The sequence below is a fragment of the Eucyclogobius newberryi genome, unplaced genomic scaffold, assembly GCF_026437365.1.
Source record: "Eucyclogobius newberryi isolate DKJ021-1_F unplaced genomic scaffold, fEucNew1.0.hap1 SCAF_15, whole genome shotgun sequence".
NCBI lineage: Eukaryota > Metazoa > Chordata > Actinopteri > Gobiiformes > Gobiidae > Eucyclogobius > Eucyclogobius newberryi.
Genome location: NW_027315779.1, coordinates 6,908,973 through 6,923,918, shown reverse-complemented (window position 1 = coordinate 6,923,918; position 14,946 = coordinate 6,908,973). Strand labels below are relative to the sequence as shown.

Here is a 14,946-nt window from a genome sequence, read left to right as displayed (position 1 = left end):
AACTAAGTGTTATTCAAGTGCAGTAAATGTATTATGTAGGAAAACTAACTGAGTAAATGTAGCAGTGCTTCCCAGCTTTTATAACAACAATATATTTTGTGAATTTTGTGCAAACGAATCAAAATGTCACATAATATCTGTCTTGTTCTTGATTGAAGTTTTGCCTTTACAAATGTCACATTTAGTCCTGGATCTCTGCTAAAGACCAACAACATTCACACGTTGGTGACTCAGTTGAACAAGTGTTACCAGCACCAGCCGTGGAGAGAGGATGTATTGATTATATATATATAGACATAAGTTATAATAAGGTTTCACGTCTTCTGTCTGACTAACTACTTATTATTAGCCCGTTGCACATTTTTGAATCCGTTTCTTTAGTAAGTAATGTTTGCACACGTTTGTCAGACTGACAATGCTCTGCTTGTTATGCTGCAGCGAACTCCATGTTTTCTGTGGATTTACTTGTTCATACAAAAACTGAATGACTTGGGAGTAAACGCAGAGTTATAAAAATAGCTTGAGTTTTAAAGATTCATGCAAAAGAGTCTGAGCTGAGCTTGTTCCCTCGTACACACAGCTGTAGTGGAAGTTTAAACGTCTCTGTCTGTTTTGTAGAGTGTCGGATGATGAAGTCAGTGAACTACGGGAAGATGTCCTTGTCCTTGAACAGAAGCTCCCCCAGAACCGTCCAGCCCCTGCGCAGCAAGTCCCCCGCCTCTGGTAAGACTCCAAAGCAACAACGTTAGCTCTGTTTTGATAAATGTACATGCAGTTGGTGTCTAAACGCTCATATTCAGTGTCTAAAATTCTCACAGATGAGGCACTATATCAATATCTATGTTTAAAAGCTGTAGTATTTTCCACATATAAATTATAGCTATTGGTCATTTCTCTGTTAGTTAGTGAATATTCAGGTGTAAGTTAATGTTTGCTAAGCACATATTAATGCATATTAATGGTGCTCTTAAAAACACAACTAGTTCTTTTTAACTTACTTACACTTACTTTTTGCATTCCGAACATCCCAATTATTCACCGCACTGAGTTTCAGAGGCCAGAGCGAGTGTCTGTCATGGTGAAACAACAACTGGCATGAGTCTCATTGCAGATCATAAAACGCTCTAATTAGATGCAAAGAGGCACAACAGAGTTTACTTTAGTATATGACAAATATTGTGTACAGCCCCTTTAAGTTATGGATACATGTTTGGATAAAGCCCAATAACATCCATATGATGCCAAAAATTGGTACATATTATGGCTTAATAGTTATTAAATACTGTAGCACAGAATAAAACGTGAATAATTACTTTATAAACACTAACAACGATCGTATAAGTACTTTTAATAAAATGGTTTCAGCATTAGTAAGACTTACCCTCACAAGAGAACTCTAAACTAATGCTATACATTTGCGTACAGTTTATGAGCAGAGGGTCTGTCACCTGCTCAGTCTCATTCAGATGTTTCTTTGTCTGGAATATTCCACAGGCTTTGAACAGATTTATCTTGAATTCATTGACCTTTATTAAACCAGGAATGTCCCACTGAGATTTAGCGTCTCTTTTTCAGGGGCGTCCGGGCCCCAGAGGTGAGGAACCTTTTGTACTTGTTTTTGGATTTATTTCTACGCTGAGGGCCTATTTTTCCTGACTAAAATGACCCCCAATTATAACTGAAGCTGTTGCTGAACCCTTTGGAGTACGAACAAGTGGCTGCTCTCTTTGTGAACGTGACCCTCTGGAGTTTTGTAGAAACAAGCTCTTCACACAGGAAAAACAGATTTTAAATTCTGCCAAGGTTTTCTTTGTTGAACATATAAAAGAGTAAAGCTGGTTTCTAGAGGATGGTTTGATTGACCCTAGTTTGAGCTTTTATTGTGTTTTGACCATTCTTTTTTATTATTGATTTGAGCGGAAATAAGTGGGTTGCAACTTTATTTTTAAGTACAACATATCAGATGTGGACAAAATGGAATACATATTGTCAAATTTCAACATCCCAAACTTGGAACATCTCAGGCGTCCATATTTGCGCCGGACGCCTGAGTTGGATCCTGTACGTTTGAATATATAGACTCAGCAGCAGACGTGCGCCCGAGGAGGAGTTGTTGTGTTTCCCGTGTGGATATTGTCTTTGAGAGTGGCTTTGGTGTATTTGCTTTGCAGCGTTCGGCTCCAATGCTTGTCTGTGTCCAGCAGATACTTCAGAGGCGAGCGGAGTTTAGTGAATATCATCATTTACTCCAAGAGCTGCATCTGGATGAGTTTTTCCCGGTGCTTGGTTTGTGTTTTCGCTGCTCGAACACTTAATGTGCCTCAAAGAAGCTGGAAGCTCAGGATGCGCCTCCGCATGGACTTAAACTGGACGTCTTCAGCTCAACATAGATCTGACTTGGAAATGGACTCTTCTATGCTGCCCGGTGGTGGAGTGGTTAAGACACAGCACACATGCCGGGCTCCAAGTGCTGCCGGCCGCAGTGTCGTGAGTTTGAATCCCGACTCCGACTATGTGCTGCATGTCCTTCGCTCTCATCCCCATTTCACACTGTCTATGAAAGCCTTCGGGCCGATCTAAGAAAGTGGACCATTCCAGGCAAAACAAATCATATCTCCATGGAGACCCCTTTAAAGGTTTGGCAGGTTTTACAGGAGCTCATACAGAAAGGATGAACATTTCTACAAACTTGATAATTGTAACATATTTTACACATTAACCTTTCATCATAATAGCAAATGCAGAACATATAAGAGATTGTGTAAACAGTTGTGATAATACTATAATCCAGTGTTGTAAAAGCACTGAGACCTAAACAATACTGGGCCTATTACATGAACTTTAAGTCTTGACGTTAGTTGTACGTTTAGTGAATCTCATTTTGCAGATCCCTGATGATATCCACCAATAAATACAATTGCCAAGAACATTCACATTGGTATTCATTCATTAGCAATGTGGCAATTAGCAATTTTCTTAGTTGTTGTGCGAAGACGGGGTCCCGGGGCTGATAATGATGATTACAGTTGGGAATCCTAATGCTGTTTTTTGTGATTGCTGCTTGGTGTTTTCAACTCATTACTGAATCAGTGTAGCGGTAAATTAAAACAGCTCAAATAGGCCCTGAATACATAAATCTGAGAGCGCTGCAATGTGCGTCTGTCAGTGTCGAGCCGAGCATCTTGCTGTGCGTCTTGTGCGTGCGGAATGTGAATTCAAATGAGCGTGATTTCACAAGCGAACGGAGTAAAAAATGAAAAATGACGGTGAGAAAGCGAGAGAGAGGGAGAAAGAGAAAGAGAGGATGGGGCTGGTGGTGACTCAATTCTGCAGCTCTGCACAATGACTGAAACCCAATGTTGTTAATAAAGCTGCACCATGGAGCTTTAGTGGCGGCAACCCTCCACATATTGCTTTGCCTTTCATGTTCCACAGCATGACATGACCCTTATTTGTGTCTATGGAGGCAGATCTGTGGAGGGGCGAGCCGGGCAGACTGTAAGAATACATGATTTACGCAGTGTTTTCAGCAATAAAACACCTGTTACAGAAAAGTTACGCAGTGCTCCTTTAAGTGTGACTAAAACACAAGCAACACAACTGGTACTTACTATAAAATGTGATGTTAAAATGGAATGATATCCGTTTCAAGTGAATGACCTGACAATTGAGTTTGAAGAAAATCGACACCACACTTTTGAAACTAATGAAAAACAAAAAACAAACTCCAGAATAATTACTTTATAGCAGTGTCTCTAAAACTGTAATACATGAGGCATCTCTGAAATGATAGACTTTGATTACATTTTTGTAGGTTTTATCCACATTTGTGTCCTCTTTTGTGTTATTCCTCAGACAGAGCCACTTAGATTATCTCTTAATCACAGTCTTTCCTTCCTGCTGCTGTCAAACTGTATAACAAACACTCTTAGCCCTGAACATGTGCAATACTTGACTGACTTAATCATGTGCAATACCGTCATATTCATGTGCAATACTGACTTAACCATGTGCAATACAGTCATATTCATGTGCAATACTGACTTAATCATGTGCAATACAGTCATATTCATGTGCAATACTGACTTAACCATGTACAATACCGTCATATTCATGTGCAATACTGACTTAATCATGTGCCATACCGTCATATTCATGTGCAATACTGACTTAACCATGTACAATACCGTCATATTCATGTGCGATACTGGCTTAACCATGTGCAATACAGTCATATTCATGTGCAATACTGACATAACCATGTGCAATACGTCATATTCATGTGCAATACTGACTTAACCATGTACAATACCGTCATATTCATGTGCAATACTGACTTAACCATGTGCAATACGTCATATTCATGTGCAATACTGACTTAATCATGTGCAATACAGTCATATTCATGTGCAATACTGACTTAATCATGTGCAATACAGTCATATTCATGTGCAATACTGACTTAACCATGTACAATACCGTCATATTCATGTGCAATACTGACTTAATCATGTGCCATACCGTCATATTCATGTGCAATACTGACTTAACCATGTACAATACCGTCATATTCATGTGCGATACTGGCTTAACCATGTGCAATACAGTCATATTCATGTGCAATACTGACATAACCATGTGCAATACGTCATATTCATGTGCAATACTGACTTAACCATGTACAATACCGTCATATTCATGTGCAATACTGACTTAACCATGTGCAATACGTCATATTCATGTGCAATACTGACTTAATCATGTGCAATACAGTCATATTCATGTGCAATACTGACTTAACCATGTACAATACCGTCATATTCATGTGCAATACTGACTTAATCATGTGCCATACCGTCATATTCATGTGCAATACTGACTTAACCATGTACAATACTGTCATATTCATGTGCAATACTGACTTAACCATGTACAATACTGTCATATTCATGTGCGATACTGGCTTAACCATGTACAATACCGTCATATTCATGTGCAATACTGACTTAACCATGTACAATACTGTCATATTCATGTGCGATACTGGCTTAACCATGTACAATACCGCCATATTCATGTGCAATACTGACTTAACCATGTACAATACTGTCATATTCATGTGCGATACTGGCTTAACCATGTACAATACCGTCATATTCATGTGCAATTACTGTCGTACTCACAAGCAATTAAGGCCATATTCATGTGCATATAACTGATGTAAATAAGTGTTTACTTACCATTAGTATTAGTATTAGTATTAGTATTAGTCTTACGCTAGCTATTTTTACTTGTTTTATTTCATTTTAATCTTTATCTTTTTATTTTATTCATGTTTTTGTCCTCCATTCCCTACTAAGATATGAGAGGAGTTTTGTTAATAAGAGTTTTTTGTTTTGTTTATAAGAGTTCTTCTATTTCCTATAAGTTATCCGTCCTTTTTACTGCGTTGCAACACCGAAATTTCCCCATGCGTGGACAATAAAGGATTATCTTATCTTATCTTGTCTTATCTCAACTTTATTTGGGCCCAATTTAGTCATTGAATGATGATGTAATGGATCAGGTTTAGATCTGGTGGTACATGGTGTGAAATATTAAACACCCTTAATTAAAAGTGCACTCTTGTAAACGTAACTCACCAGTGTTTGTATCGCGCTGAACCGAACGCTGCGTCTCACAACAGGAATGTCACAAACGTCCCCCGAGAAGTCGAGCTCATTTTAATTTTTGTCTGCTGGTTAAGGCTGATTAGCTCAACAAATATAAACGTGTTCTTTGTGATTGCACAGCTTGAGCGTTGACTGGTGCTGGATGTAGCGTTTTATATGCAGCTCACACTTCTCTGATATCCTCCTGTAATAGTTGTTTGGAAATGTGAGACTGATGTAATGCAGAGAAACCCCACTGGAAGAGGCAGCAGCACAGATAATGCTTTTGAATGTGTTTCTTCCATTCGATCTAAATATCCAGTTTAAAGGCTGGAAGATGAGGCTCGAGTACATGCATTTTTAGGAACGTACAGATGCATGAAATAAGAAATACAGGACAGGATTAAGGAAGCTGACAAAAAGCAGTGCAGTTTGTATTGAACATGCAATAATTTGTATTGTATTGTAAGAGATTTGTTTTCATCAATTATGTTATAGAAATGTATTGCAACTGGTCTAAACAGTCTTAATCTTGTGATGATTTCCAAACTAGAATATTTGGGATGGGACCGGAAGATCTCGTGACACATCTTCATGCGTTGAAAATGTCTTGTCCCAGTGGAGAGCAGTCTACCCCAGTATGCGGTACATTACATTCGAATGTCTTCAGCTCTTCTTGAGTTGCTGCAGGTTGAAAACCCGCTGTGGCACACGGTCCACCGACAGGACGGTCCCGTTAGAGATGGGGAAAGGGCTTTTCTGTGTCTTTTCTGGTTCAGAAGTCCAAAATGACAAAACGTTACGTCAGTTAACTCAAGGCAAACCTGTAAGTTGAGTTCATCATAATGACAACCACTGCTTTGACTGAAAATAATTCATAAAAACCAGTTCATAATGTAATGTAATTTATCAAAATCTGGTCATGTGTCCTTCTGAACCTGGTCTTGTGTTTTGTCTCATCTCATGGAATTTGTCTCTTTCCACCAATAAAAGGTCATATTATAGCTGAATGAAAAATGGCCATGACAACCCACACTGACCAATCACCAAATGTAACTGCGCATAATAAAACTACTTATTGAACACAAACCAGGAAGAAGTCTAATATATATAATACATTGGCTGTTCTAAAACTGAACTTATGCATGTGAATTCTACTTATGAACACCTTTCACGCTATGATTATCAGTTTAGACACGTTTTTCTTTCTCTCAGTGGAACAATCAGCGTCATATCCCAATAACCCAACCAGAGAGTGTCTGTACAAAGAGAGGAGACTTCAACGATGCAGCCGCGGGTAAAGATGAGTCGATGCAGCAGAGAAAGACAAGATGGAGGACGGCAGGTGTGGCTCACGGAGAGAAACTTGTGTGAAACTTTGGGGAAAAGGTTATGAGGATGAGTCATGGTCTGTGTGATCCGGGCCATCTCTGTCTACACTGCAGAGAGACAATTTCAGAGTCAGAGAGGGAAAGGGAGGAGGCAGGGAGAGAGAGAGAGGGAGGAGAGAGAGAGAGAGAGGGAGGAGAGAGAGAGAGAGAGGGAGGAGAGAGAGAGAGAGAGAGAGAGAGTGAGAGAGAGGGAGGGGTTAGGGCAAGAGCGATGGAGGGAGGGAGGAGGCAGATGGTGAGAAAAGAGGAAGGGAAACATCGAGAAAGAGGAGCAATAGAGAGAGTAAGAATGGAGAGAAAAACATAAAGAAGAGAGGAAAAGAAGGACGAGAGACTGTGAGGAGGAGAGAAAGAGACAGAGAGGAAGTTTGGTTTGAAAAAAAAAGAACAGACTCATTCTGGTAACCATGGAAATCCGGAACAGAAGCAGTGGTCGCTCATACATAAATGTGCAACGCCCAAATAAGGCAATGACTTCCTGTCAATTAGCCTCCTCCCGACGATTACCTGCTGATTCTCTTGTGCCAAATACTTATAATGTTATTCTCATACAAATCGGTGAAAGTACTTATCTGTCATATAATGGGAACTGCATTAGTAGTATTCATGTACGTAGTGTTCATGGTTCTTACAGGAATAAAAGCGGTTTAGTAGAAGTGACATCAGGATTTCTGACATTATTTAATTTTTTAAAATGCCCCTCATTATTCCTCTGGAGCACAACTGATAGAATGTGCCTGATTTTTTGTCCCTGGAGCTTTTGTTTTGCTCAGATTACCTTTACAAAGTGAATTCAAAATAGAATCTGAAGCAGGTTCTCTGTTTGTTTGTTTGTTCGAATGGATGGCATCAGCTCGTCTTCCTGGGTCCAATACAATTAAAAACAGATTACATTTCAAGCCAAATAACATGGACATAAAACAGATTACATTTCACGTACAATCATGTAGCTGCAGCCAATGTGCAGAGTTTAGCTTCTAATGACGGGGAGATAAAGGACACTTCAACTCAACAATCAATTTCCTCAACTCAGAAACGTCTGGTTTAAGGAAATAAAGGTAATCAGTTCATCTGCGTGTGGACACAAAGTCAGTGATAAATGTGAGAGTAGCTGCAGTGTTCCTGTTGTTTATCTGGTTTTCTGTTTACGGCACTTGATTTGTATCTTCTATCTTTTTTTTTATCTTTTCAGGCACAAACTAAATATTGAGCGTTGTTATTTATGCATTTTTGCCACTCTCTGTTAACATTCTGCGATGTCTTCTGCATAACCGCTATACATCCCATAGTTAGCTAAGTTTGGAGATGTAATATAAGTGTAATAGTAATAGTTATAGTAGTCATTGTAGTAGCAGCCAAAGTAGCAGAAGGATATATTTCTGTAACACCCAAAAAGGCAGTGTTTTCCTGTTCAAATGGCTCGATGAGTGATGCTCCTGGCTGGAGGTCTTAGTCACAATCATGTCCTGGTTCGGAGGAAACTCAATCACAACAGATCGTCACAGCCAATGTTCCCAATCTACTCCGGTCTTTTTTTGAAAACACGCTGTCATCCATCACTGGGAGAGTGTTTGTGAGTGTGAGGACGGGGACGGGGACGGGGACGGGGACGGGGACAGGGTGAGTAAGAGAGGGAGAGCGGCCCTGACCCTGAGTGATGCTCTTCACACTGTCAGAATTATGCCCGCAGTAACACACAGTAAAAGCATGTTATGTAACGCTCAGGCCAAGACTGTGTCCCAGAGCGATGTAAAGACACACGTGATGAATGAAAGAACAGGACAGTCGCACAAAAGTCACATGAATGTCACACACTTTAGAGTCTTTTTAAACAGCACAAAAGAATTGTTATTTTCATTCTTGATGTTACCAACTGGATGTAGTTATGATAAAGCTCAAGATTATTCAAAAACTTGGCAAAAAATGTGGCTCGATGTTACAAATGAGATTCAATACAAGTTAAATAAGTGTGTAGTATCTGAGTTTTCATACTTTTGACAACCTTTATATAAAAGAATTGCAAACTTTACAGTTAAATGGATTCATAACTTAGCTTAGCCCACTGTTGAGTTCCATCATCAGTTGTAGAAGCAGTAATGTCTATTTAAGGAAACTTAGGAGCTATAGAGTCATAATAATAATAATGATAATAATAAAAAAAATCATACTTTCAGGTAAATTGTGGTCAGGATTTGAAGGCTTGTTCTTCCAATCTGTCAGAAGTAACAGAAGTATTTAACCTTGTAAATCTAGTTTCACAGTTTCTCAGCTCTGGAGTGTCCAAATAAATGTGTGAATATTTGAGCACATTGCCTCCAGCAGAGATGGGACCTACTTGTCAAAGCTAGCGCCAAATTAAGGAAAAAACATTTTGATTTCGCTCAGATTATTTTGGCCTGACCAGTCGTGCAGCTCTCCACGCTTGTGCTAATTTATTCTTCACATCCAGAACTTTAAACGTTTACACCTCTGCTGTAGGGATGAGATATTTTTCTTATTTCGCAGTTTCATTTCCAGGAGAAATCCCTGTATTGCATTTTGGCTGAGGTGGTAATGTTTATGACTGGAGTTTGTCCTTGGACACTTGAACGAGTCGTTGTGGCGCTTGAAGAAGGTCTTTTTGTCAGTCTGCTCCAGGGCAGATGTTTTAAGAGCAGAGAATGAGTTGTGTCAAGCTCAAACTTACAAAGCAAAGCCATTTTTAGAGATAAGATTGTCCACTCTGGTGGTTTTGCACAGGCACAGTTCAAGCACAGCAGGAGAATTGAACATGCAAACTCTAGGGGAAAATCAAGTTTAAAAAAAATAGACTTAAATTTAACTTTGTGCAAGTGTTTTAATTTAAATATTAATTCTTAACACATTTTAACCAAAAAATAAAAAATAGAACCGGAATAAAAAACATAAAACAAAAACAAACAAATACTGTATCTTTTGGCAATTTTTTGTGAAGTTAGTAGTTGAAGAAACCAAATAACAACCAAGTGATTTTGTATTTCTGTTTTATTTTGAAAAGTAAAAAGAATGAACCATACACAAAAAAAATCCTTAAGGGTTAAGTCAAAATGTAAACAGTTGTAAAACATGTCAAATTCTGTGTATGATTCATTCTTTACTTTTTCCAGTAAAACATGCAGTTTTCTCAGTATACATTTTACATTTCCCATTTGCACGCTCTCATTTGTGGTTGTTTTCTTCCTGACCTCTCTGTGGCTGCATCATGAGCCACATCGGACCCATTTCATTCAAATCCTTCCTGAATCTCAATTTACAAACCACAATAATAACTTCCTCTTGCTCCATTACCACGAGATCGCTGGCACATCCGCTCACGCCTGTGTCACCTTCAGAAGTTAAACCCTGTATTTTTCACTTTGTGGACACGGAGCTTTGTACTCGCTGATACTGGGACAAAGCTGTTTTTCTCTCTTCTCATTCAGTCGAGTTCGGTCAGAGACGCCATAAAAGAGTCCATTAATTTAAAAGCCTTCTGCTCATCGCGGGGCTGCGCTGATGGCAGCCTTGAAGTCCTGTATTCATTATAACTCCACCAACTTGATAAGATTCTTCTCTCCCATGCGACAGAACAAGGTGTGAGAGGAGGAAGTACTTTAATACTTTGACACTTGTCAAAGGGGCGTTTGCAGCTGCGGACATGTACTCGGGCCGTGCTAAACCTCATCTCGGAGGCAGTTTCGTTGACGTTCGCCTCACACACAGAGATTACATGTACTTTTGTTTAATTTGAAGTGCACATTTCTTCTATTCTTTCTTTCTTTTCTTCTTTTTGGCTTCTGGAGTTTAAAGGGACTTGAAGTAAACGTGCATAAATCAATAACAATCGTAATGGTTAAGTTGTTTATTTTGTGTTTTTTTCTTATTTTGTTGCCAAATCCAGAGACTAAAACCGTTTTGGTCCTCGGTATATGAACGCTCATGGCATTCTGAGTTCAGTTGTGAATGTGTATTGTTGTGTTTGTACCAGTTGGAGCACATGTTACAGCAATGATCTTTAACAGTTTGAGGCAAATGGAACATCTAAAGACTTCTGCCATTCAAAAGCTATATTTAGATTTTAATTGTTTAATGCTATGTTAGGCTGGGCAATTAATCACGGTCATGTCTAATCGTCAATGATGTGCTTTGGTTTTTTAATCTATAGTGGTTTTGTGGTTCAGAATTTTGACTTTTTTTGTGCGTTAAATGCAAATTATTAGCTTTTGATCTTGTTTTTGTTCATGAATTAAATACGGAAAGCCATTTTGTTTTTTGTTTTTGAAAAGGACAAGTTACATTTATTCTGAAATAGAGATTGATCAGTTTGAAGAAGCAAACAGAGACACAAACACAGACAAAGAGTGGAGAGACGGGCCTCGTGAGCAGACGAGCGCAGATGTCAGTTGAGGACGGGAAACGTGTCCGAAGAAGAGCAGACATTCACACGTTTTCTCCTTTTATATTGGCAATGAACAAAACATGGCGATGTCATTTACTCATATTCTCTTCAACAGCATCAATTACATTTATGATTATTATTTATTTATTGTTTTTTTCGGTCAACCTAAAGAGACGTAAAGCTGCCAATATGAAGAGTAAATTTGAGCACGTGTTCTTTGCTCATGACAATTCCTGTTTCAAAGCTAAATTAAGTTAAGTCAGTTTATTTATTTGAGACAGGGACATTGACAGTAAACATTAGCGTTATCAGGAGAGATGCATTTGTAGCTCAAGTGCTAATTTCCTGGCTCTTTACATGTTTTTAGGTGGGCAAACCAAAGCACCCGGAGGAAACTCGCTAACCCCTGTGCTACCGTGTCACTAAGCTGTAGCCACTGACACCAAGAATTAGATTTAGTCCATGTAAAAGGGGTCGTTAAAGATAACCTCATGACAAGTACTGCAGGAAAATACATTTATCCATCTGTCCAACCCATTTCTAGATGATGTGATTTTAAGTGTATTATTTGGTCTTATCGTTGAGCCATTTTCCATTGTCTCGATTTGCTTTGGGGATCAGCGCCTCGAGACCTGCTTTTGGTCGTTACCATAACTCAAGCCTGAATATCACATCTAAAATAGTAACAGTAAAAGTAATTAACGCTACTAACGCAAGCACAATTCATATTTTTGAGCATTTTGAGGACTGTATTGTTTAAACTGCGTCTCATCAGGATTTCTGTGTTATTTCATGTCATGGCTCATTTATTTTCCAAGCAGGTTCCAAGAAATATGCTAAATCAATACAGCGGCTCCATAAAAACTAGCGCCTGAAAAACAGCAGCAGCCGTGGCGTTTTCCCCGGAACAGGCGATGTTCTCGCGGTGAAAGACGTTAAACGATTTACTCACGTCTGAATCATTGTGTCCTCCGCGTTTCATTTGCTGGAATTAAAAACCAGTGAATCATATCTCTCTATATTATTACCGCCTTTATTATCTCATGCAGAAAAGGATGGAGCACATTAAGTTGTTGTCAAAGAAGCGTGACTAGCGTTAGCATTGTCTCCTAAACGCTGTGGTATTTTGAGTTTTGTAGAAACCCTGCGACTTCCACGTTTGAGATTCATGACTGAAACTTTAGATTATTATTAGTTTATATTTTATGTGACACTTTTGACACAATTGTATTAAGAAATGTGTTTGAGAGACCTTTACATCTAAGAGCTTCTAATATTGATCAATTCATTTTAGACCCCAACAATATCCAGTGTTTTTGTTTGATACGTTCACTTCCTTGGCAAATATCTTGACTTTTTCTTGTTGTTTTGTTGTCTTTAGTGTATCATTTACTGTACTATGTGTGCATCGGTTACATCTTTCTTTGTTCGGAGCCGCTCTCACAAACCTATGCACTATTTATAAGTAAGTGGCACTGCAGAGCGTGTTGGCCTGACGTCGTCCATCAGCGTTGATGATGTCTCCGCCCCGGCCTCGACGCTCACATGATCCCGAAATAAAGCGAGGAGGATTCTCACTCGCGCTCGCACCATCTGCTCTGCCACGGCTCACGGCAGATCAGATTAACCGAGCGTTCGCATATTTCGGCCCCGAGTTTCTCCCGAGCGCAAAGTCTCGACGAGATACGATTCTGGGTTAGGAACGTGAATGTTTAATGATCCATCAGTGAGGGGGAGCACTGTGACCTCAAGCTTTGCACAACAACAGGAGACAATTGTGACTGGGTTTTAAGTTAAATACATTCCCCTGAAGAACTGGATTTATCCTATTTTCCGGACTAAAGTCGCACCTTTTTTCATGGTTTTGGCCGAGGTGCGACTTATACTCCAGAGCGACTTGTGATATTACTTGTTATTTTCACACTGGAAACTGCATTTCACATGTTGATTATTTTCACACTGACAACCACAAGAGGGCGCTCCAGGCTTTAAGCGACGCAGAAGAAGAATCTGCACTTCCTCTGGAGTTTGTGGATTTGTTTAGAAGTGACACAGAGGAAGAAGAATTCAATGGATTTAGTGATTTGGGGTAAAACTGATGCTTTGGTAAACTTGTTAGCATGTTCTTTATGCTATAGTTATCTGAATAACTGTTAATATGTTACGTTAACATACCAGACACTTACCACAGTTCTGTCTGTGCGTCATGTAGCTGAAGGTGTTAGCGTTAGCATACGTACACCTATTCACCATGTTCTCTAATCTGTTATTATTTTAAATCGCATTTCAAGATTAAATGTCTGTTCTTGGTCTTGAATTTTATCAAATACATTTCCCCCAAAAATGAGACTTATACTCCAGTGCGACTTATATATGTTTTTTTTCTTTTCTATTATGCTTTTTTTTGGGCTTGTGCGACTTATACTCCGGTGCAACTTATATATGTTTTTTTTATTCTCTATTGTGCTTTTTTTTTGGCTGGTGCGACTTATACTCCAGTGCGACTTATATATGTTTTTTTTCTTCTCTATTATGCTTTTTTTGGGGCTGGTGCGACTTATAGTCCAGAAAATACGGTACAGACCTGGTTCACCAGACTTGAGAAGAAGGTGGAAAGTCACTTAAACGTAGAAATGACTCGTTTTTGAACCTTTTGTCACATTGATCACGGACAAAGTTGCATTTAACTCTTTAAACGTGATGATCAGAACCACATGCTCATTTCCTCCAAAGCCGCCCTGTGGTCATAACGTTACGCATGATCGGCGGTTACGGTAATCCACTCCTCATTATTATTTTTTTAACAAATTGTGCGACACGAGAACGTTGCGTGAAAACAAATGATATCTGGTGGCAGGTTCAGATTTGGCTCCAAGGCGGCGTATTGATATTTACACTAATGGTTAAATAATGGCCTCCCCGCAGCTTCCGCACGACAAAATCATTTGTACTTTTGCTTGTTCTTCGATGGGGAAAGAAAATCCTTGTTCCCACTGACATTTTCATGCTTTTTGCGTCTCTGTTTTGCAGTGGCAATTCTTGGAGAAACTTTTAATAGAAAAAATGTTGCACCGTTTTTTGTCATAGCGTTTTTACATTAGCAAACAACGCTCCCTATTCATTACCTGGCAACCTGCTTCCGCTAAAGCGCAAAACGTGTGCGATGATAGTTTTACGGCGATAATTGCAGCAGCTGAACTCGTTACAGCGACGCCGAAACAACGACTGGCTCTCAAAGATCATCGATGGCTTACGGAGCCGCCTGACCGACTTTAAAATAGGACAAACTGAGCACCTGCGTGAATATTTTGTACCCGGCGTTCTCCGTCCCGCTTTATTGTACCGTCTTTGGAACTGAACATACGCCCGTTCTCCTGCCTCTTGTCTGAGATCACAGGAATGTCCAAACACTTGTTGTCGCCGCCAGAAAAAGCCCGATCTGCCAAACTGAACTGCGAGAACGGCCTCTTCGCTTTCGGAGGCCTTTTCTTTTTTTTTTTGGCTTCTT

The 14,946-nt window shown here is 39.4% G+C and overlaps 1 protein-coding gene across 3 annotated transcripts in view; it reads left to right on the top strand.

The window, feature by feature from the left end:
* The window catches only part of dclk1a (doublecortin-like kinase 1a), an 84,385-nt gene that overhangs the window by 33,597 nt on the left and 35,842 nt on the right, over nt 1-14,946 (top strand). For all 3 annotated transcript variants that reach the window (XM_072445869.1, XM_072445867.1, XM_072445868.1), the window contains exon 5: nt 619-723. In XM_072445869.1, the coding sequence (XP_072301970.1) occupies nt 619-723 (105 nt within the window). The remainder of the gene's footprint in view (nt 1-618; nt 724-14,946) is intronic.